The sequence below is a fragment of the Mesoplodon densirostris genome, chromosome 3, assembly GCF_025265405.1.
Source record: "Mesoplodon densirostris isolate mMesDen1 chromosome 3, mMesDen1 primary haplotype, whole genome shotgun sequence".
Classification (NCBI taxonomy): Eukaryota; Metazoa; Chordata; class Mammalia; order Artiodactyla; family Ziphiidae; genus Mesoplodon; species Mesoplodon densirostris.
Genome location: NC_082663.1, coordinates 45,204,815 through 45,229,779, shown reverse-complemented (window position 1 = coordinate 45,229,779; position 24,965 = coordinate 45,204,815). Strand labels below are relative to the sequence as shown.

The 24,965-nt window shown below is 36.2% G+C and overlaps 1 protein-coding gene across 2 annotated transcripts in view; it reads right to left on the bottom strand.

The window, feature by feature from the left end:
• MAP3K1 (mitogen-activated protein kinase kinase kinase 1) overlaps positions 1-24,965 on the bottom strand; it is a 78,327-nt gene that overhangs the window by 10,024 nt on the left and 43,338 nt on the right. For both annotated transcript variants that reach the window (XM_060092901.1, XM_060092902.1), the window contains 10 exons: positions 22,366-22,566; positions 21,824-21,940; positions 21,293-21,441; positions 15,732-15,853; positions 15,056-15,137; positions 14,761-14,941; positions 12,389-12,667; positions 2,443-2,564; positions 730-821; positions 269-458 (listed from right to left, as the gene is read on the bottom strand). In XM_060092901.1, the coding sequence (XP_059948884.1) occupies positions 269-458; positions 730-821; positions 2,443-2,564; positions 12,389-12,667; positions 14,761-14,941; positions 15,056-15,137; positions 15,732-15,853; positions 21,293-21,441; positions 21,824-21,940; positions 22,366-22,566 (1,535 nt within the window). The remainder of the gene's footprint in view (positions 1-268; positions 459-729; positions 822-2,442; positions 2,565-12,388; positions 12,668-14,760; positions 14,942-15,055; positions 15,138-15,731; positions 15,854-21,292; positions 21,442-21,823; positions 21,941-22,365; positions 22,567-24,965) is intronic.

Below are 24,965 nucleotides of genomic sequence, written 5' to 3'. Positions count from 1 at the left end.
TGCAAAATATATACAAATAAAGAAAACGGTACTAATTCACAACTTTTACATAAAAAAAAATCAGTATAAAGGATCTATAAATTTTTAATTAAATAGCCTAGACTTCAGGTGTTTGCCAATCAAATATTAAGGTATCAGTAACCTACATGTGTGCTGTAATTTGAGTCTTTCATTCATCTAAAATGTGTCCTTGGATGGGTGTGGCGGGGGGCGGTGGGATGGGGTAGGTAAGAGGAGGAAAAAAATGTATTTTCAGAAGAAAAATTACCTGACTTCAACAGGCTCAGCTTGTGAAACATCAGTACTGACAGTATGAGGGTAAAATTCAGCAGGAAATTCCAACAGCAGTCTATCTATGAGACAAAGGCGGCCCAGGAGTTCTTGCCAGTTGTTTGATTCAGTTTGGTTTCCAAGAATACAATTTAAGACATAATCAACACCACCAATACCAATGGATCCTACAGAAAGGAAAGTAAAAATAATTGAAAAACAGTGATATTAAAATCTAAAACAAAACATGATCAAATGGTTTAAGGTTAACAAAAATACCTGAATTATATTAATTTCAAGAATCTCCCTTTTAGATTAATTCCTATTTCTAATGTTAGCTGAGTCAATTTACAAAATTATTTCAAAATCCTGTAACTGCCCTATTAGAGATTATGAGATTAGACCGTCTAAGGAAAATGATAAAACATGCTATATTAATTTTAAGTAAAAAGTTATTACCAGCTTTAAGTATTTCTCTGCCAACGGCCAACTCTCCTGCTTGGCCTTTGCACAATTCCAATAGCGTTGATATAGACAGCTGACTTGTGCGACTAAAAATGAAAGGAAGCAACATCAGACTTGAATCTTGGATAAAATACATATTAAAAGGAGAGTAGTAATGTAATGCCTTGTGAAAAGGTGGGAAAAAATGTTTTTAGGAGTGTTTGCTTCTCAACCACTAAGACTGCATTAATGATGTCACTATAAGTAATAATATTTATTATTAGGTCTAATTTCATAAATTTTACCTTATCTTCTGTGTTAAGCACAGAATCTTCACTACTGGCTCTTAAACAGCAAGTATTAAATACAAAACCAGATAAAAGGCTTATTTTCATTATCATATCTTGTTAAAATAAGAAAGAAAAGACTCAGACATTTTGATTTCTGAATTTTCACTAAGTCCTCTTGAATTAAAAACAAAATCTTCCCATCCAAAACCTTTATATTCTCTTTATATAGCCAGAATGACTTCTAAATATCATAAAATCTCTTTACCATATTTCTTATGATGTTCAGTCATTCAAGTGACCAGGTAAACAACCTAACTTTAGAATTTCAGAAAGCAGACAACAAAACAAGTGCCATAAAAGCATTGAAATTCTTAGGGAAACAAAACCCTATTATAATATTAAGAAATGAAATGATTTTTCTATGCATTTTGCAAATTACTTGTTAATTTTTTTCAGATATTTATAGTATTCTCTCTAAGCAACAAGAAAACCTCTAATACTTACAATGTGTAGGCTTGTGTAGAGAAACAATGGAGACAAAAGACAGACTTTATGAGATGAGAAACAAGTCAAAGTTAAGTGCTTAATTTCTGAGATCCTCTACAGACTACATCATGTGACTTAGGGAGGAAGACAAAATTGGACTAGAAGAGCTCCAAAAGGAGGTAATGGCAGAGGCAAACCAAGGGAGAGTCAGTGCTTCTTACCACCTGAGATCTGCTGGGACACGAAGAGGTGAGAACTGCCAAAAAAGTGTTTACTGTAGCTATGCTCATTTTATGAAAAGTGGTCTTTTCCTCCCATTTTATGGAAAGGGAAAAAATAAAAGAGAGAGAACCAGCAGTCTAATAAAAGCATAGCTTGTGCTCATTTTCCCTATCTCCATACACTCGTTTCTCTACCTCCAGTTAGGGCTGTTCCTGTTCCTTGCTGATTTTTAAGGATATTGCAGGGATATATGGAATTGTTGTTATTTGACAAAACTATCACAGTTAGAGTAGAATTCCATCACAAAGAAAATAATGGAATGGGGTTTTTGTTTTTTTGGTCCTGATAATGCAAAGCACGTATAATGATTTTATTGGTTCCTATCCTGTGTAACTCATTCTCTAAAATGAGATATCTCATATATCACCTGCTGTTCTTATCAACTGGACTTCAGTTTTAAGAATATTACTTTAAAATAAAAGAGAATCAATCACAATACAATAACGTGGAGGTCCATGCAGTTTGTTAGCCTGGTTTTTACTTGCCATTAGTTCTTCCTAGGCCTTAAGAGCTTTAAATGTTACATGTTAATTTCAAATCTCACATTAGAAAACAGTATTCAAAGCCTCATTTAGTAAGTATGTATCAAATACTCACTAGGTGTGAGGCTCTGTGCTAGGCTTTCAGGACAAGATGGTTGGTTTGAAGCAGTTCATTTATAGGGCCTTACCTATTGACGTCTGCACACTTGACTAGGATGGTGTCTACAACTGGCCGGAGAAGTCTCTGCAGTTTGATTCTTTCTGCCAAACTATGGCAAGGAGTATATACTAGCATGGCTCTCAGCGTTTTCTGGGGGAAAAAAAACTGAAGGTCAGTTTAACTACATTTAAAAAGCATCAGAGACAATGGCCTAATCTGAGACAATTTGAGAAATAAAATGATAGGAATAGATTATAACCCATAAATAAAATAAGAATCCATGAGTTAATACTGATACAAATAAAAAATTGGATAAATAAATAGATAAGGTAGAAAGGAACTCTCAACTATTTCTGTAATTTTTAAAAGTCTGAATTAATTTCAGAATAAAAAGTTATTTTAAAAAGAAAATGAGGAAAGGAGCCAACTTGAAAGGGCTCCCAATGGCTAAAGATGGAATAACTGGGGCAACAAAGTAAATGATGACAGTCCTGAATTATAACCCATAGAATAAAATAAATACCCATGAGTCTACGGTGACAGAAATAAAAAACTGAATAAATACATAAATGGGAGAGAAGAGACGGCTCTTCGTTATAGACAAATTCCAATTAACTAATAAAGGAGGAATATGGGACATAGAAGATCACCGTTAGAACACCACAGTAGTCATTGCTATAGGCAAGATCCACTGACAAATGCTAAAATCTGTGAACAGAAACAGGATATTTGCAGTCTCAAAGTATCTCCCCCAAGACATTTATTAATAGTGATTTTACAGTACCCAGTAGACAGCACCTTAAGCAAGTGATGAAGGATGGCATCACCAATAATAAGACACACTGACATGATATACCCCCTGATAACAATGCACTGAGAAGGGCACATCACTTCTGGTGTTCTTGCGAAAAATCCATAATGTAATCGTGAGAAAATACCAGATAAACCCAAATTGAGGAACATTCTTCAAAATAACGAGCCAATACACTTCAAAAGTGTCAAGGTTGGGCTTCCCTGGTGGCGCAGTGGTTGGGAGTCCGCCTGCCGATGCGGGGGACGCGGGTTCGTGCCCCGGTCCGGGAGGATCCCGCGTGCCGCGGAGCGGCTGGGCCCGTGAGCCGTGGCCGCTGGGCCTGCGCGTCCGGAGCCTGTGCTCCGCAGCGGGGAGAGGCCACAGCGGTGAGAGGCCCGCGTACCGCAAAAAAAAAAAAAAAAAAAAAAAAAGTGTCAAGGTCTACAAAAGACAAGTAAAGACTGAGGGATTGTCACAGATGGGAAGATTAGGGGGGGCATGATAACTAAGTGCAATGTGAGATTCTGGATTGGAGCCTAAAAGAGAAAAAAGACATTAATGGAAAAACGGGTGAAATATGAATAAAGTCTGTAGTTTAGCTGAAAAGAACACTGTTGGGACAATTTGGGGATATCTGAATATGGACTTCATAGTCCATAATAATATTGTTATTAATGCTAAATTTTCAGAGTTTGCTGATTGCATGGTAATTATACAGAAGAATGTTATTTGTTCTTAAGAGATACATGCTAAAGTATTTGAAGTGAAATGTCATGATGCCTGCACATAACTTTCAAATTGTTCAGCAAAAAATTATATATGGGGAGGGAGGGGAAGGGAAAACAAAGAAGGGCAAGAGGGAGGGGAGAAAAGGAAGGGAGAGCTCTAAGGGCAGGAACCATGTCTGCCCTCACTGTGCCTGGCACACTAAATAACTGTAGAGGAATCAGAATACAGTATCATTCAGAGTCCCTGCACTCCAGGAGCTCATGAACACATTGGGAAACCATGTGAAGTGATAATAAACAGCCAGATAGTAAGGCATAAACAACTAGATACTAAGGCATTATTTTGAATGGTCAAATATATCTGAAGGTTTGTGTTGGAAAATGGTAAGAAGAAAGAGGTAAAAAGTTGAGCCAAGAACACTGGTCTTTATTCTACACTATGCTGGTCTTTATTCTATAGTACGCTGGTCTTTATTCTACAGTATGCTAGTCTTTATTCTATAGTATTCTATAGTATGTTGGTCCCTCAAGATGGTATATGAAAAAACAGACCATGGTTAAGATAAATTTGGGAAATAATGCATCTTATGCCATGATTAGATTCCCAATGTATGTTAACTTATGAAGGTTCCTAGAAGCCTTTCAGTGAGCAGACCCATTTAACCTCATGAATTTAGTATTCACCAATTTTAACTGAACACAGAACTCTTTCTTCAGGGAAGAAAGGGAAGGAACTTTTCATAATCCAGCCAAACTTCCACAGAATATGCCTTAGGAAATGCTGTTGAAGAAACAGAAACCTCTATAGGTTTCTGAGCTGGGGAATAAAGTGGCATTTAAGGAATAATGATGACTATTATATTCAATGTTCTCATAATGTACTAGACATTACAGTTAGAGGTATCTAACACAATCTCATTTCAGACCTAAGAGGTACATATTTTCATTATTTTATAGGTAAAAAAGCTGAAGTTTAAGAGTCCTAAAAAGTTACACTGCTAGCAAACTGGAGAACCAGAATTCGAATCAAAGTCTCTCTGATTTTGACCATATATCCAGATTGCCTAGGCCAGTCCCAGTTGAGCAGATTATCCAAGTATCCCAGTTGGGATGATAAATTATGAGGTCACTCAATTTTGACTCCAAACTAATGTTCATAAACACTATACCATACTACCTTTCAAAAAGAAGATTTGCTAGGCAGAGTTGTTATAGGATGGATTAGAAAAAGATTAAGAGTGGAAGCAGAGAAATGAAATGAGTTTTAAAAACAGACCAGGGGCTTCCCTGGTGGCACAGTGGTTAAGAATCCTCCTGCCAATGCAGGGGACACAGGTTTGATTCCTGGTCTGGGAAGATCCCACATGCCGTGGAGCAACTAATCCTGTGTGCCACAAGTACTGACTCTGTGCTCTAGAGCCCACGAACCACAACTACTGAGCCTACGTGCTGCAGCTGCTGAAGCCTGCACGCCTAGAGCCCGTGCTCTGCAACAAGAGAAGCCCGCACACTGCAACTAGAGAAAGCGTGTGCGTAGCAACGAAGACCCAACTCAGCCAAAAACAAATAAAATAAATAAATTTTAAAAATGAAGTGGAAGAATTAAAAGAAAAACTGGACCAGATAAGAATTAAACTAAAGCAGTGGTCCTAAGAAGAACTACAATCCTGCAGCCTGTGGAACAAAAACCACATTCACAGAAAGATAGACAAGATGAAAAAGCAGAGGGCTATGTACCAGATGAAGGAACAAGATAAAACCCCAGAAAAACAACTAAATGAAGTAGAGATAGGCAAGCTTCCAGAAAAAGAATTAAGAATAATGATAGTGAAGATGATCCAGAACCTCAGCAAAAGAATGAAGGCAAAGATCGAGAAGATGCAAGAAATGTTTAACCAAAGACCTAGAAGAATTAAAGAACAAACAGAGATGAACAATACAATAACTGAAATGAAAAATACACTACAAGGAATCAATAGCAGAATAACGGAGGCAGAAGAACGAATAAGTGATCTGGAAGACAGAATGGTGGAATTCATTGCTGCAGAACAGTATAAAGAAAAAAGAATGAAAAGAAATGAAGACAGCCTAAGAGACCTCTGGGACAACATTAAACCTAACAACATTTGCATTATAGGGGTCCCAGAAGGAGGAGAGAGAAAGGACCCGAGAAAATATTTGAAGAGATTATAGTCGAAAACTTCTCCAACATGGGAAAGGAAATAGCCACCCAAGTCCAGGAAGCGCAGAGAGTCCCATACAGGATAAACCCAAGGAGAAACACGCCGAGACATACAGTAATCAAATTGGCAAAAATTAAAGATAAGGAAAAATTATGGAAAGCAGCAAGGGAAACAATGACAAATAACATACAAGGGAACTCCCATAAAGTTAACAGCTGACTTCTCAGCAGAAACTCTACAAGCCAGAAGGGAGTGGCATGACATATTTAAAGTGATGAAAGGGAAGAACCTACAACCAAGATTACTCTACCCGGCAATATTCGATGGAGAAATCAAAAGCTTTACAGACAAACAAAAAAGCTAAGAGAATTCAGCACCACCAAACCAGCTTTACAACAAATGCTAAAGGAACTTCTCTAAGTGGGAGACACAAGAGAAGAAAAGGACCTACAAAAACAAGCCCAAAACAATTAAGAAAATGGCCATAGGAACATACATATCAATAATTACCTTAAACGTGAATGAATTAAATGCTCCAACCAAAAGACACAGGCTCGCTGAATGGATACAAAAAACAAGACCCATATATATGCTGTCTACAAGAGACCCACTTCAGACCTAGGGACACATACAGACTGAAAGTGAGGGGATGGAAAAAGATATTCCATGCAAATGGAAATCAAAAGAAAGGTAGAGTAGCAATACTCGTATCAGATAAAACAGACTTTAAAATAATGTTACAAGAGACAAGGAAGGACTACATAATGATCAAGGGATCAATCTAAGAAGATGTAACAATTATAAATATATATGCTCCCAACATAGGAGTACCTCAGTACATAAGGCAACTGCTAACCGCTATAAAAGAGGAAATCGAAGTAACACATTAATAGTAGGGGACTTTAACACCTCACTTACACCAATGGACAGATCATCCAAACAGAAAATTACTAAGGAAACACAAGCTTTAAATGAGACAACAGACCAGACAGATTTAATTGATATTTATAGGACTTCCATCCCAAAACAGCAGATTACACTTTCTTCTCAAGTGCACACAGAACATTCTCTAGGATAGATCACATCTTGAGTCACAAATCAGCCTCAGTAAATTTAAGAAAACTGAAATCATATCAAGTATCTTTTCTGACCACAACACTATGATATTAGAAACCAGTTATGGGAAAAAAACGTAAAAAACACAAACACGTGGAGGCTAAACAATACGTTACTAAATAACCAAGAGATCACTGAAGAAATCAAAGAGGAAATCAAAAAATACCTAGAGACAAATGACAATGAAAACATGACGATCCAAAACCTATGGGATGCAGTGAAAGCTGTCCTAAGAGGGAAGTTTATAGCAATACCAGCCTACCTCAAGAAACAAGAAAAATCTCAAATAAACAATCTAACCTTACACCTAAAGGAACTAGAGAAAGAAGAACAAACAAAACCCCAAGTTAGCAGAAGGAAAGAAATCATAAAGATCAGAGCAGAAATAAATGAAATAGAAACAAAACAATAGCAAAGATCAATAAAACTAAAAGCTGGTTCTTTGAGAAGATAAACAAAATTGATAAACTATTAGCCAGACTCATTAAGAAAAAGAGGGAGAGGACTCAAATCAATAAAATTAGAAATGAAAAAGGAGAAGTTACAACAGACACTGCAGAAATACAAAGCATCCTAAGAGACTACTACAAGCAACTCTATGCCAATAAAATGGAAAACCTGGAAGAAATGGACAAATTCTTAGAAAGGTATAACCTTCCAAGACTGAACCAGGAAGAAATAGAAAATATGAACAGACCAATCACAAGTAATGAAATTGAAACTGTGATTAAAAATCTTCCAACAAACAAAAGTCCAGGACCAGATGGCTTCACAGGTGAATTCTACCAAACATTTAGAGAAGAGCTAACACCCATCCTTCTCAAACTCTTCCAGAAAACTGCAGAGGAAGGAACACTCCCAAACTCCTTCTATGAGGCCACCATCACCCTGATACCAAAACCAGACAAAGACACTACAAAAAAAGAAAATTACAGACCAATATCACTGATGAATATAGATGCAAAAATCCTCAACAAAATACGAGCAAACAGAATCCAACAACACATTTAAAGGATCACACACCAGGATCAAGTGGGATTTAACCCAGGGATGCAAGGATTCTTCAATATATGAAAATCAATCATGGGATATACCATTAACAAACTGAAGAATAAAAACCATATGATCATCTCAATAGATGCAGAAAAAGCTTTTCACAAAGTTCAACACCAATTTATGAAAAAAACTCTCCAGAAAGGTGGCATAGAGGGAAACTACCTCAATATAATAAAGGCCATATACGACAAACCCACAGCAAACATCATTCTCAATGGTGAAAAACTGAAAGCATTTCCTCTAAGATCAGGAACAAGACAAGGATGTCCACTCTCACCACTATTATTAAACATAGTTTTGGAAGTCATAGTTGCGGCAATCAGAGAATAAAAAGAAATAAAAGGGGGCCTCCCTGGTGGCGCAGTGGTTGAGAGTCCGCCTGCCGATGCAGGGGATACGGGTTCGTGCCCCGATCTGGGAGGATCCCATATGCCGCGGAGCGGCTGGGCCCATGGGCCATGGCCGCTGGGCCTGCGCGTCCGGAGCCTGTGCTCCGCAACGGGAGAGGCCACGACAGTGAGAGGCCCGCATACCGCAAAAAGAAAAAAAAAAAAAAAAAAAAAAGAAATAAAAGGAATACAAATTGGAAAAGAAGTAGTAAAACTGTCACTGTTTGCAGATGACATGATACTATACATAGAGAATCCTAAAGATGCCACCAGAAAACTACTAGAGCTAATCAATGAATTTGGTAAAGTTGCAGGATACAAAATTAATGCACAGAAATCTCTTGCATTCCTATACACTAATGAGGAAAAATCTGAAAGAGAAATTATGGAAACACTCCCATCTACCACTGCAACAAAAAGAATAAAATACCTAGGAATAAACCTACGTATGGAGACAAAAGGCCTGTATGCAGAAAACTGTAAGACACTGTTGAAAGAAATTAAAGATGATACAAACAGATGGAGAGATATACCATGTTCTTGGATTGGAAGAATCAATATTGTGAAAATGACTATACTACCCAAAGCAATCTACAGATTCAATACAATCCCTATCAAATTTCCAATGGCATTTTTTACAGAACTAGAACAAAAAATCTTAAAATTTGTATGGAGACACAAAAGACCCCAAATTGCCAAAGCAGTCTTGAGGGAAAAAAACGGAGCTGGAGGAAGTCAGATTCCCTGACTTCAGACTATACTACAAAGCTACAGTAATAAAGACAATATGGTACTGGCAGAAAAACAGAGATACAGATCAATGGAACAGGATAGAAAGCCCAGAGATAAACCCACACACCTATGGTCAACTAATCTATGAGAAAGGAGGCAAGGATATACAATGGAGAAAAGACAGTCTCTTCAATAAGTGGTGCTGGGTAAACTGGACAGCTACATGTAAAAGAATGAAATTAGAACACTCCTTAACACCATACACAAAAATAAACTTAAAATGGATTAGACACCTAAATTTAAGACTGGACACTATAAAACTCTTAGAGGAAAACATAGGCAGAACACTCTATGACATAAGTCACAGCAAGATCTTTTTTGATCCACCTCCTAGAGTAATGGAAATAAAAACAAAAATAAACAAATGGGACCTACTGAAACTTAAAAGCTTTTGCAAAGCAAAGGAAACTACAAACAAGATGAAAAGACAACCCTGAGAATGAGAGAAAATATTTGCAAACGAATCAATGGACAAAGGATTAATCTCCAAAATATATAAACAGCTCATGCAGCTCAATATTAAAAAAACAAACAACCCAATCAACAAATGGGCAGAAGACCTAAATAGACATTTATCCAAAGAAGACATACAGATGGCCAAGAAGCACATGAAAAGCTGCTCAACATCACTATTAGAGAAATGCAAATCATAACTACAATGAAGTATCACCTCACACCAGTTACAATGGGCATCATCAGAAAATCTACAAACAACAAATGCTGGAGAGGGTGTGGAGAAAAGGGAACCCTCTTGCACTGTTGGTGGGAATGTAAATTGATACAGCCACTATGGAGAACAGTATGGAGGTTCCTTAAAGAACAAAAATAGAATTACCATGTGACCCAGCAATACCACTACTGGGCATATACCCAGAGAAAACCATTAATTCAAAAAGACTCATGCACCCCAATGTTCACTGCAGCACTGTTTACAATAGCCAGGTCATGGAAGCAACCTAAATGCCCATCGACAGATGAATGGATAAAGAAGATGTGGTACATATACACGATGGAATATTACTCAGCCATAAAAAGGAACAAAATTGGGTCATTTGTAGAGACATGGATGAATCTAGAAACTGTCATACAGAGTGAAGTAAGTCAGAAAGAGAAAAACAAATACCATGTATTATCGTATGTATGTGGAACCTAGAAAAATGGTACAGATGAACTGGTTTGCAGGGCAGAAATTGAGACACAGGTGTAGAGAACAAATACATGGACACCAAGGGTGGAAAGTGGCGGGGGCGCGTGGTGGTGGTGGGATGAACTGGGAGATTGGGATTGACATGTATACACTGATGTGGATAAAATTATAAAATTGATGACTAATAAGAACCTGCTGTAAAATAAATATATATATATATATATATATATATATATATATTTATATATATATATATAATAAAAATAAGTAAATAAATAAAGCAGTGGTCCTGAACTGGGGGGCAGTTTGGGCCCTCAGGGGACATTCAGCAATGCCTGGAGACATCGTTGGTTGTCATGACTAAGGGGAGGATAGGATGGCCATTGGTATCTAGTGGGTATACACCAAGGATGCTACTAAACATCCTAAAGTGCATAAGATAGCACCCCTGCCCCCAACAGATAATTATGTGTCAATGTCAGTAAGTGCTGATGTTGAGAAACCCTGTTCTAAAGATGTATATACTCATAATGGAGAAAGGCAAATTTTAGCCTACAAAATTACAAACAGAACAGCCTCCTTGTCATTCCATCTCACTCATGAAAGACAACTTCTAACAGGTTAAACTAGAAAAACAACTTAGTAATCTATGTCATGGAATCCTCTTTTGTGAAAAGGTTTCTGAATTTCCATAAAACATTCATTAAAAATCAGTTCTTTTTTTTATACTTATTTATTTTATTTATATTTTTGGCCATGTCAGGTCTTAGTTGCGGCACGTGGGATCTTTCGTTGAGGCACGTGGGATCTTTTGTTGCAGCGCTCGGGCTACTTTCTAGTTGTGGCATGTGGGTTTTCTCTCTCTAGCTGTGGTTCATGGGCTCCAGAGTGTGTCAGCTCTGTAGTTTGCAGCACATGGGCTCTCTTGTTGAGGCCTGTGAGCTCAGTAGTTGTGGCCCACAGGCTTAGTTGTCCCACAGCACATGGGATCTTAGTTACCTGAGCAGGGATCAAACCTGAGTCCCCTGCACTGCAAGGCGGATTCTTTACCACTGGACCACCAGGGAAGTCCCCCAAGTCAGTTCTTCTTAATGTCTAATATCAAATTAATAAAAAATATATGTCTAATATAAAATTTTAAAAAAATCAAAGTAACTCTGGTTACTTTGCTATCCCATAAAGAATCTTTAAGTTGGTCATGTATAATGTAAGGCAAACGTGAAGGTATGAATTGCAAGCTATTGCTTTTTTTTGGCTGTGTTGGGTCTTCATTGCTGCGCATGGGCTTTCTCTAGTTGCGGCGAGCAGGGGCTTCGTTGCAGTGGCTTCTCTTCTTGCAGAGCACAGGCTCTAGGCACTCAGGCTCAGTAGTTGTGGCACGTAGGCTCAGCAGTTGTGGCTTAGCTGTTCTGTGGCATGTAGGATCTTCCTGGCCCAGGAATCAAACCCGTGTCTCCTGCACTGGTAGGCAATTCTTAACCACTGTGCCATGAGGGAAGTCCTGCTATTGCTACTTCAGAGTAGAGAAAAGTAAACAGCATATAAGAAAATTTGACCAGATTAAAACGAGTAAAATCCAAGTGAAGAGGTTAAATGGAAGACTGCAATTTCCTGGGATTATGGAATAAAAAAAATTTTGGGATTTTCCAGAATTAAATTAGGTAAAGTAGTTTTACTGAATCTTAAAAATGATATCTGCAAACTGTCAAAAAAAAAAAAAAACAACCCAAGAAACCCATAACGCTATGGTTGTAGAATAAAGCTACTTACTAAAGCAGCAACGTACACTTTGTAGACAGGGTCAGCACAGACCATTGACAAAACGTTGCAGCATGCCTCCACCACATCTCCTGAGACACTGGTCTGGGAAGACCCACTGGCAGCTCCAGCACTCGGGCTGCTCCGGCCGTTGCTCCCGGAATTTCCAGTGCTCTCCCCATTTGCCAACAGCAGAGCCCCGCTAACATCATGGGAAAGACGTCTGAGAGCCATCTCTCTTACATTCCAGTTTCTAGAAAATAAGCAGCCAACGAGTTCCATTCCAAATACCTATCATCAAACAAACAAAATGAATTCAATGTGAAGAAAAACTGAAGTGTTTTGAATTAAGTATGATTTTTGGTTACTAAAGGAAAATTGGGCATTTCTTAAGTCTTCACCATACTATACAATTTTCAAACGTGTCTGTAAGGACATACTCAAGTTAACTGATAATTAGCAAAAGTCCTTAACATTTATTAGCTCAAGTAAAACTAAGAGTGAACGCCATTAAGTAATTAGATGGATATATATGCATTTCTGTACTCCGGTGCTTACCACAAAACAAAATAAACATATCTGTGAAGAACCTCAAATTTGTATTTGTGTTAAAGTAGTTTACAGAGAAAAAACTGAAGATTAAAAAAAGCCAAATCAAGAAAGGCACTGGGGCAGGTGTTCAAGAGATAAGAGTATTTCTCCTACCAATGATAGTAGTAAGGCAAAGGCTCTTATTTGGTTAACTGGAAAAAATATAATGAATAGAGTGGAAAAATCAAGACTAAAGAAAAACACTGTGTTCAAATCAGCAAAGGATAATGAAATACTTAAAATTAAAGTGCATGTCATTATAGTCATCATTATCACATCTGCAAAGCCAGAGAATCCCTAAAGAAAAGAAAGGGTGCATGGTCTTGACATTATGGACCAGTTAGCTGAAAGTAAACTTAATATCTAAGATAATGTATCATTTGAAAAAGTTCTAAATATTAGGGATGAATAAACACATTTTTGGGGAAAATAAATCATGATTTTTTTATGTGTTCTGTTTTAAAGTGATAGTAAAGGAGAATAAATCAATTAGAGTTGTATGCCTGGCACTGTTAAACAGCATACCACTAAGTCTTAATTATGTCTTATATGATATTCCTAATTTTAAAAAACTAGGGGGCTTCCCTGGTGGCGCAGTGGTTGACAGTCCGCCTGCCGATGCAGGGGACACGGGTTTGTGCCCCGGTCCGGGAAGATCCCACATGCCACGGAGCGGCTGGGCCCGTGAGCCACGGCCGCTGAGCCTGCGCGTCCGGAGCCTGTGCTCCGCAACGGGAGAGGCCACAAAAGTGGGAGGCCCGTGTACCGCAAAAAAAAAAAAAAAAAAAAAAAAAAAAAAACTAGGAATATATAGCCTAGGCCAACCTAAAGCTTAAGCAAAACAAACCTGAACCACTGCCTTGAAAAAATGGCATCCAATAGCTTAGTATCAAATTGAGAGTTTTCTTGAGGACTCATGAAGGGGCAGGTGAGGGCCTATGTTAAATACCAGTAATGAACTAGATAAAATAAATAATATATTTATTAAGTTTGTAAATTTTATTAGATTCCTATTAGGCTGTTAACATGCTAAGAAAAGAGAATTCAAAAGCTGCAGGACTATAATGGTCACAAAAAGAAAAAGGACATAAATCCTTCTGATGTATAAGCTTAATGAGTTATTGTGTCTGTTAATGAATTTAATGGAATTTCAAAAACATTTTACTTCTCTATAATCTACTGGAGATGTCTGGTTTTGGATTCTACATATGGACTAAGCAGATAACAACAAAGAAAATCATTAGAATCCAACCAACCAACTGAAATTCCGATTTACTAAGGATGAAAAAGTATTTAAGCAGAAGAGAAAGTAAAGGAATGGAAACTGTCCTTACAAATAAAAATGACTAATACAAGGTAAATACCACGTTCTTTTCTTACTCATCCACTCAGCAATTATTGAGTATCTAACATATGCCATGAGAATATGAATAGGAGAAACTGAGTTTAAATGGCAACAAATAAGAAAAATGACAGATTCTTGGCAGGATTAAACATTGGAGCAACTTAGCATTAAATGGTTCTAGTGTCTATCCTTGAATAATCTTTTGTGTCTGTTAGTTTAGAAAGATGTTTCTAGAGATGGGAGGTGAGATTACAAAGAAATTTTGATTAAGCTCTATAATAAGTGGCATAGTATTAATATCAAAGGTAAAATTAAAATTTTCAATGGAATACGAGTCATGATGGAGGCAAGCAAAAGTACTTTCTTAAATTATAAACAACTGGGGAGACAACTACATTAATTAGTCTATAAATGTTTCTTTGAGAAATGAAGAATCAGAACTACTAACCTGAATCCATGGCTCAGCTAAATCTTTATAAGCAGGAGGGATCTGCTGAGTTCCATAATGAGTAAGATTAAAATTGCTCTCTTGATTCCTTCGTTGTGATCCAGCCAAGGGATGCTGCTGTGTGGTTTGCTGCTGTGCAGCTCGCAGGGAAGGGGAATCCACAGGGCTTGACAACTCGTGGCTAAATGAAAAATTAACAAACCTTGCTAAAAATAATTAACAGATTTGAATAACACTTTGAGAGCATTTTTATTCTTTATTAAACATACCCAAATCATTAAGTCATAATTGTTACCTGTAGAAATCATGGGATCTCCACTTAGACCTACAAAGGGGACATATTAAAGGTTCTCTGTTTCTTCTACATTCTTCTGCCCCTGAAAAATTATGGGAAAAAAACTTAGAAAAGTATAAATGTTTAAAGTATTTATGTAATAATTGTTCATAATGGTTAGTATAGGATTTATATGGAAGGAACCTCAAAACATTATATGTTTACCTAAACGCAGGCAAACACGGAAGGTTAAATTATTCTGATGCTTGTAATTGTTGCAAATGCTATTTTATTAAACATGCTATATATAACAAGTACTTTGTTTACTGTTTTTCAAAACATGCTGCCCACTTGATAACCTGGTAATGGTATTCCAAAACTTGCTTTGGCATTACCCTCTCTGGAAGGCCTGCCCAGACCTTCTTCCACCTCCTCCCCTCCACGTGCATCTTCCAGATCAGAACTGTTTCTCATTCTGTGCATGCCTTCCATTACCACACGTCACACTGCATAATATTTCTTTGCTCATCCCTAAGAGATCCTAAACTCCTACTTGTTGAAAACTTTACAGGGCCTAGGTATACTTCTTTTCTTCTCTCACCAGTCTTGCTGAAGGCCACGTTAAAATCCTAAATAATATAGTTAGCTGATAGAGGAACCACACTGAGTAAGCACAGAGAGAAAAAGAGCCACATACAAATTGACATGCAATGGTGGTGCAGCTTGTTCCTGCAGCCATCTTCACACACTGTAAGACTTTCTTCATCAAGCATGCCCAACAAGCAAATAGGACACATCTGTTCCTCTTCATCTTTTATACTATAAAGAAGGGGAAACAAAAGCATTAACCACAAAAGAACAGAATTAATGCCATATGCTAAACACAATTGTGGCTTCTTTAGACTATGAAAAAATTAATTAGAAATGCTTGTTTAGGAGTGTCTTGTATATGAACTATTTGAGAAATACTTCTCTTATTAATATACAGTAATTTTGAATCAGACTCATACCACCATGTATTTATAGGTTGTGGGTATGGTTTTTTCCTTGCTATGAATATAATTCAATATATGAACTACAGTCTTAGAGAGATATGTATCCCCAAAATTCTGTTATTGTACCTTTTGAATAAACACACTGCTATAAGATTTGACTATGGGGCCTCCCTGGTGGCGCAGTGGTTGAGAGTCTGCCTGCCGATGCAGGGGATACGGGTTCGTGCCCCGGTCTGGGAGGATCCCATATGCCGCGGAGCGGCTGGGCCTGTGAGCCATGGCCGCTGGGCCTGCACATCCGGAGCCTGTGCTCCGCAACGGGAGAGGCCACAACAGTGAGAGGCCCGCATACCGCAAAAAGAAAAAAAAAAAAGATTTGACTATGTACAAACATACTACATGCCAACAGTTTCAAGATTTCAAGTATTAGAAGGACTGTAGAGCTTATCTTTTCCACATCCTTAAGTATGAAGACCCATCTCAGACAATTTTGGTGCGTGTGTAGTCCAACTTTCCTAGAAACAAGTATGTCACATTTTTAATGCACACAACCTTTCAACTAGACTTCTAGGAAATAAAGAGACGTAATAAAGATATATGTGTGAGAATGTTCACTGCAGAACTATTTAGCATAAGGAAAAAAATCAACCAAAGGAACATCAAAAGAAGGGTAAGAAAATGGTACACCCAGACACTATGAAGCCTTTGAAAAGGATCAGAGATCCATAATATACCATATGGTGAAAAAAAGCAGATAACATGACAGAATTCAAACTTGTATAGAATGGTTCCATTTATGGCAAAATTGTAACTTTATTATGTGTATCTGAATTATATTGTATATATTTGACTATTCCTATTATATACAAAGTAAATATAAAATCAGTAAGAAAAATATTAACAACTCAACAGTGAAACAAGCAAAGAAGATTAAAAGGCAGTTGAAATTAAAAAGACCAATAGCCAATAAATGTGAAAAGAGAAGTACAAAATACATGTTAAATTAATAAAGCTCTATCTTATTTTATTTGTCTTTGTGGGGGGAATGGGATAATCTGATCGACAAAAATTAAGTAGGTTGACAATGGCATAGGAGAACAGGCTCTCATATACACTACTGGTGGGAGTAAAAAAAAACCCTGAAATTTTTAGAAAGGAATTTGCTAGTATTTCTTAAAATACTAAATGTATATATCCATGACCTAAAAAAACCTATTTTCTAGAATTCTATCCTTCAGAAATATTTTATGTAAACAAAAAAATATAAAATTTATTGCATTTAATAGGCCAACAAAAAATTAGGTGTACTAAATGTCCATTCATTATGGCAATGGCAAAATATATTGTCATATCCATACACTCTTATATAGCTGAAGTAGTGTATATTTTTTGTATTGAGGAAAATGTTCTTGATATATAAAGTAAAAAATTTTTTTTAATTTAAAAAGCAAGTTGCAGATCAAAATATATGTCATGACTATAGTGCTTAACAATAGGAAAGATGAGAGAAGTATTGGGGTATGTGTCTGCATACCCATAGAATGCAGAGAAGAGTTTTATATTCCTTTCTTTATATAATTTTAAAAGATGTATTAAAAACTGTTAACAGTAGTCATTTTGTGTGCAGCCCAGACTGGAGGGGGGGAGGTTTGTTTCTATTTTACAAATTTTTGTTTGAACCTTCATGATGTGATGAATAGCTTTTAAAATCAATAACAATATTTCCATTACAACATAAAGACAAGATTCTGGGGTATTATAAGTAAGCTGCCCAAGATCACAGAACAGTTCGTGGCAAATCTATCATTTGGCTTTAATTTGAGGAGAATATCCCATAACCTACTTATCCCTACAAATTCGTGTTTCTACTAAGCTCAGGCTTTCGCCTCGGCTCAATATTACACTTCTACTATCTTAAGCTATAATTCCTGAAAAACAGGTCTGAGTGACTGACAGCAAATAACAGTTCCCCAAAAAACTTCCCTGAAAGCTGAACAAATATGTCATCAATGTCACGATGTGTGACTCCTGAGCTGAAGCACACTTACTAGTCTCTCTCCCTCCCAGTTATCTAGCCTGTCTCTCTCTCTCTTTTCATAATTATGGAGCTATGAGGAGGGGGGAAAAGCTATTAAAATATGCATGTATTAATGATAGAAATTAACAAAAACACTGCAGAAATGATTTACACAACAATCTATAATAAAAATACTAATGGCAAAGATGACCCAAGATCAAATAATTTTTCAAATAATTACACCAAAATTAGCTTATTCAAAAGACTTAAATACAGGAAAAATAAAGTTTCACAATTTAGTCAAATTGTAAGTACAACTTATTTCTTAAATGCTTTTCTGACTTAAAAATATTCCATTCTGGGGTATTTTCTGCCTTTTTTCCAAGTACATATTTTGTAAACATTATTCAGATCATTTATCTATATACATGTACAATTTCATGTTCTTAAGAGATTTATCGTAAAAATTCTACTTATTAAACTCTTCAAGTGGTGGCATAATTTTTCATTGATTAGACAGATCCTAACTTCTTAAGAATCCACTTATTGCTGGACATTTGAGTTGTTTCCACATTTTAAGAAACCGTTAGAAACCTCTTTGTGCCCTCTTTTTTGACATTTCAGATTTTCTTTCTAGCAGTTTCTTCAGAAGTAAAATCACTTGAGTAGAGAGCAGGGATTAGCGAACTAAAGGGGGATCAAATTAGTCAAGCTTCTGTAAATAAAGATTTATTGGAACACAGCCACACCAATTCATTCACATATTGTCTACGGCTACTTCAGCTACAAGGGCAGAGCTGAATAGTTGTGACAGAGACCCAATGACCCTCAAAGCCCAAAGTATTTAAAGTACAAAAATGTCACCTGTCATAATACCACCCATTAATAACCATTAATTTTTAATTCATTTCAATATTTATGTACCTATAATACCTTTTATATATAAAAAATGGGTTCATGCATGACAGTATTATAATCTGGATTTTATTTCATGCCACTCAGTATTCTTCAAAAGCATAATTCTAATGGCTGCATGAAATATTCATAATATGGGTATATTTTAACCATTCATTTGCTGGATATTTAAGTTGTTCCCAATTTTTCACCATAGTACTGTGAGAAACAGCCATATATGTAAGTCTTGTACATTTCTCAAATTAAAATTTTTTTCTTAAATAAAAAATACATTTACTGGATCAATGACTATAAACGTTTTAAAAAGTCACATTATTTTTTTCCAGAAAGGCTATACCACTACATACAATAAAGCATCTTATATGAACTGAACTGTCGCATTACAAAGGATCTACTAATTCTGTAAATAAATCTGATATATATATATATTTTTTTTAAGTGAGCATTTCCTTAGTTATTAGGTTGCCTGAACAGTTTTCATATGTTTGTCAGCACCCTGAAATTCTTCTTTTGTGAAAATTCTCTTCATGTCCTTTGCCCATTTATGTACTGGACCATAGGTTTCTGTTTGCAGCTTTTATTTTGTTGGTAAGGTTTTGTTAATTATTTTTTCTACACATATTCAATCTGTCCCAATTCTGTTTTTCATTGTTTCTTATATACCATTTAAAATTAATATACTGCAATAAGATCTCCAGATAAATTTTTTTAATTAATTTTAGTCTTAAAATATTTAGACATAAAAATTTGTGATTACATGAAACATTAACCTACTTACCTACACAGTATAATCTTAGGAAGATTATAACTTCTTTGGTTTCCCCCCTTGGACACAAAAAATTCAAATGAATCAATAAAACCCCCAAATTATGGCCAGCCCATATTGAAAGGGTACTTTTTTTCATCTTAGAGAGAGAGACTTTCTATTTTAACTTTGGCCACCTGGTTTTAAGCAGTTATTATTTTTTTCCAAAATAAAAAGCTACAGAAATATCAATCAAAAAGAGAAAGGCTCTAGAAGTTTGGATAAGGAAGCTTGAGAAGTAAAGCTAATTTTTTCATTTACTTAGAAGAGATAACAGGTAAGAGAAAGAGCTCTGAACTAGAAATCAGGATACTCAGGTTCCAGTTCTGCCTTTGTTCAAATGACCTCTTCTGGCTTTATTTATCACTGAACCATGTAAACTGGAAAATCTCTAATGTCAAAAAAACCTCATAAAACTCTCATTCTAAAATCAATTCATTTAATAAAAAATAATAAAATTCAAACATTTACTTTTTCCATAGATGAAAAAACTTCTCTCTCAATTCTTTACTTCATCTTGCCCTTGTCCTGATATCATCACTTTCTATTCCTCATGAATTTTGAAGTAGTTACAATACTTAAAAGATTGATGGGATGAGAATGAGACTTAAAAGCACTTAGACCAGTGCTTCTCAGGCTGAGGTTCCTGGGAACACATAGTGGGTGCCCTCCTAAGAGAAGCGGCACTCCTTTCTGGAGTAATTTTTAAGAACCTCATTTTTTCATTAAAGCAATAAAGAAATCTTGGAAAAGAAAGAAAACTGACATGACTTTTTATGACAATACTCTTAATTTTTTCACACCTGTCATATTGGGCTACATCTCAGATCCTTCAGGGTTATGAGTTTATTCTTATCAGCAGCTAAGCGATGGAAAAGTTTGAGAAGCACTGCAGATTTTAATTAACAACTATGATTAACAGCTACTGTATCTCTTAATTACAACTGATTAGTCTCTTTGTTCAGAAGAGCCTGCTTATGTTCTCACATGTAAAAGAGGCTGTAATGAGGATTCCCTGCGAGTATCTATGAGAGAAGTAGGGACGTCATGAAATTTAAACATCCTATATTTGAAAGTGATTCTGGATAACCACTTTGCCTTGTACATAATTTATTTATATCAAAAAATTATAGACATATTTATATAATACCTCAGGTTCATTATCTGCAAAAGTGATAAAACCTACCTAATGAGACCAACATATTAGGTGCTTGGCACAAAGTAATGATTGATAAACAGTAGCCACTTATTTTATACCTGCCACCTGATTTTTCTTGTGAAATGCACTTTTATTATATTCTGATATTTAAGGTGCCGTTTTCAACACTGTAGTTTTCAGGACAGAATATCCAAATATATATACTTAGATGACCTTTACTATTTTTTACCCTTGATTTTACCTTGAAAGCCAAGATTCAATAATTAAATCATTTTAGAGCAACTTAACAAGTATATATATATAAATTATCCCTAAAATTAAAAAGTAACACTGGATTAATGCTTTTAATTCCTTAAAAAGTACTAACCTGTTTTCTGAACTAGATGTAGAAGTGCTAGATGATGACAATGTATGAGAATTTGACATGCGTGAAACAAACTTCTGGATGGTGTTACGAGATGGAGCTTTGATCCTTGAGCTACGCCTACTGTGATATTTCTGGAACAAACTCTCAACCTAACATTGAAAAAAGACAGTAACAATGACATTTGTGCCATAATATACATAAGAAGAGTTCTAGAGATTGAATTATTTGCCTTTTATTTTTTAAGTTTTTCACAAAGCCAATTTAAGGGCTTCAAAAATAAGAATACATATAGCTTACTAAGGATAGTATTTTTACAGCAGGTCAGTGTTTACTTTTTTTTAGTCTAGAAGGAAAAACTAATTAGTCAGTAGACTGTAAGAGAACTATTTACAAACAGCAAGTAATCCTTACATACCTTCACACCTTTAAAATGACCACTGTCTATTTAAATTTAAAGCTCATGGAAAAATGTGAGGAATATCATAAAAATCTGTAGACAATTTTACTGTAAAGCATTTATTAAAAAATTACCTCAAAATTCTTTAAAGTTTTTCTCCATAACATTGGGTCTGAAGGTTCTAGCTGAAACACTCGGAGCATAACAAATAGTAGATGAATACAAAATGTTCCACGCCCACAGCTGCAGTTCTAAAGAGTTAAAAAAAACAAACAAACCTATAGTTTAATAAATCTGTGTCCTATTAGAACTCCTAAGTTGATCACTTTTAAATATTTCCAAGTTTATTATACTAAACTTTCTATAATTTTCTTCATTATCCTTATATAATAAGATATATAAGGATACGCAAGAAAAGCCTACAGCTATCTCCATGAATTAATCTCTTATTTTTGGTTTATTAAAAAGACCAAATTTGTATTCTGAAGTATATTAAATCATAGTAAAACCCTTCATAAACACATTAAATGAAAGTGTTTATTAGTTCCCAAAATATAATTTGAATTCTCTTTAGTTTACTAAAGAGAATTACACAACTGATCTAAATTTAAGAATGTTACAGTGCATAGAGTTAGTACCAGATCCTAATAAAATGTAAAATGGTGACAATTCCTACCTGAGGCCCAATAAACACCCGGTATTTATTGTCTGGGCTGTCTCCTCCAATCAGGAAGGAGTTGGGCCCTATTTGCTGCAGTAAGTACAGCCTGGCCCGCATCACTTTGTTTACACGGCGGTTTGTTTCCTCAGGGCTGTATGGTGAGAAGCCATCTGGTGAAGGGGCTCTTCGAGGTGGTGTGATTCTCCCGCTCTGAAACTTCACAACATTTAAAAATTAGGGGACTTCCCTGGTGGCACAGTGGTTAAGAATCCACCTGCCAATGCAGGGGACATGGGTTCGAGCCCTGGTCCGGGAAGATACCACATGCCCCAGAGCAACTAAGCCCATGCACCACAACTACTGAGCCTAAGCTCTAGAGCTCACGAGCCACAACTGCTGAGCCCACGTGCCACAACTACTGAAGCCCGCGCACCTAGAGCCTGTGCTCCGCAACAAGAGAAGCCACCGCAACGAGAAACCTGCGCACCGCGAAGAAGAGTAACCCCCGCTGGCTGCAACTAGAGAAAACCCAAACACAGCAACAAAGACCCAATGCAGCCAAAAAGAAAATAAAATAAACTTTTTTAAAAATTAAGAAATGCTTTAAAAAAATAAAAATTAGGTTAATTGCTCACTTCTCCATTAGAAAAAAGTTACCTAAAAAAGGCCATAGCCGACACCATTTTCATATTCTGAAAAAATGCCTCAAAATATAATATGATGGGACAAAATGTATTTTGCAAATGCATTTGTCTGACATACTCGTTATGAGTAAACTTCTAAAGTCTGTCATCCCTGTAACTAAAAATGAATCTTTGGCCGAGAGAGACAACCATGTGGTAATTTTACAAATTACTATATAAGTATTTGACTTCTTTGAAAAGTATTACGTAAATCAAAATAAAAAGCACAGAAAATTCGCCTTATAAGCAGGTAAAATGATTTGTTTCTAGTGATAAAAATTAAGCATCCAGTTTCCTGGCTTCCACTTACGGGATTACTAAATGCTCTTTTGTGACTGGTAATTTACAAACAGCTACATGGAATTCCCCCCATGGTACACTCTGTAGAGAACTAGTGGCAAGTGACTCTTCCCAGATTAAGACATCTCACTGGAGGCTGATAAAAACTCTCCTGTGGTGAGGGTGATATATGTTGCTCTCACTCCACTTCACTGATTCCCCTGGAACTTGGTCTTTCCATCAGTCCCCAGTGGAAATTCTAGTTCTTTTTGATGTCTAACTAAATAGTTAAAAGGTAATAAAAGTTGGCGAGAAAATGAAGCAATTGGAAGCCTCATACAGTGCTGGTGGGAATGTAAAATGGTGGAGCTGCTTTGTGAAACATATGATCCAGCAATCCCCCTCCTAGGTATATACCCAAGAAAAATGAAAAGATATGTCCACACAAAAATGTGTACAGAAATGTTCACAGTAGCATTATTCATAATAGCCAGAAGTGGAAACAAAATGCCCATCAACTGATAAGTGAATAAACAAAATATGTATATCCATACAATAGAATATTATTCTACAATTAAAAATGAATGGAGTTATACCATGGATGAACCTTGAAAACATGATGCTAAGTGCAAAAAAACAGTCACAAAAGACCATACATATTATATGATTCCATTTATATAAAATGTCTAGAATAGGCAAATTATATATAGTCAGAAAGTAGATTAGTGGTTGCCTAGGGCTGGGGAGAGACTGCTAATTAGCCTGGGGTTTCTTGTTGGGGTGGTGAAAGTGTTTTAAAATTTATTGCAGTGATGGCTACAACTACGTGAATACACCAAAACTCAATGAACGGTACAATTTAAACAGGTGAATTGTATATTATATGAATTATATCTTAATAAAACCATTATTTTTAATAGGCAATTACTTAAAAGTAAAACAAAAACAAGTACATATGCATCTGCTATTGGACTTGCTAAGTATTCAGACTATGGATATGCTCAAAGATGTGCAAAATGATGTATGCATAAAAAATATTTTTGCAGCATTGTTTTTAGTAATGGAGTTAAGAAGGAATATAAATGTCCATTAGGATGTAGTTCACCAAATAAGCCATGATTTATCCAGATAATGAAATGTTAGGTAGCTGTTATAAAGAATGAGGAAGTAACTTTGTCTAGCACATATCCCAAAATAGGGGTAGGGGGAGGGGAGACACAATTCTGTATTTACTTGTGGTAGACTTTTACTTTGATGGCCCCCATGAACCACACCTCCCAGTATTTACACTCTTCTGTAGTCCTCTACCACGTTGATTCTTGATTTGGGCATGTAACTGGCTTTGGGCAATAAGGCATTAGTAAACATGATGCAAGTAGTGGCTTGATAAGAGCTTCCACGCTGAGATTTGCCCTCTTGAATCACTTTTTTTTTTTTGGACTTAGAAATTTATTGTCTCATAGTTCCAGAGGCTTGAAGTCCAAGATCAAGGTGCTGGCAGGGTTGGTTCCTTCTGAGGGCTGTGAGAGAGAATCTGTCCCTTGTGCTTTCCTAGCTTGAAACACTTGTTGCAACCCAATTTCCACACTGTAAGAAAGAGATGCCAACAGCCCCCAACTGTTTGAGGTGAAGCACCAGATATGTGAGTGAAGA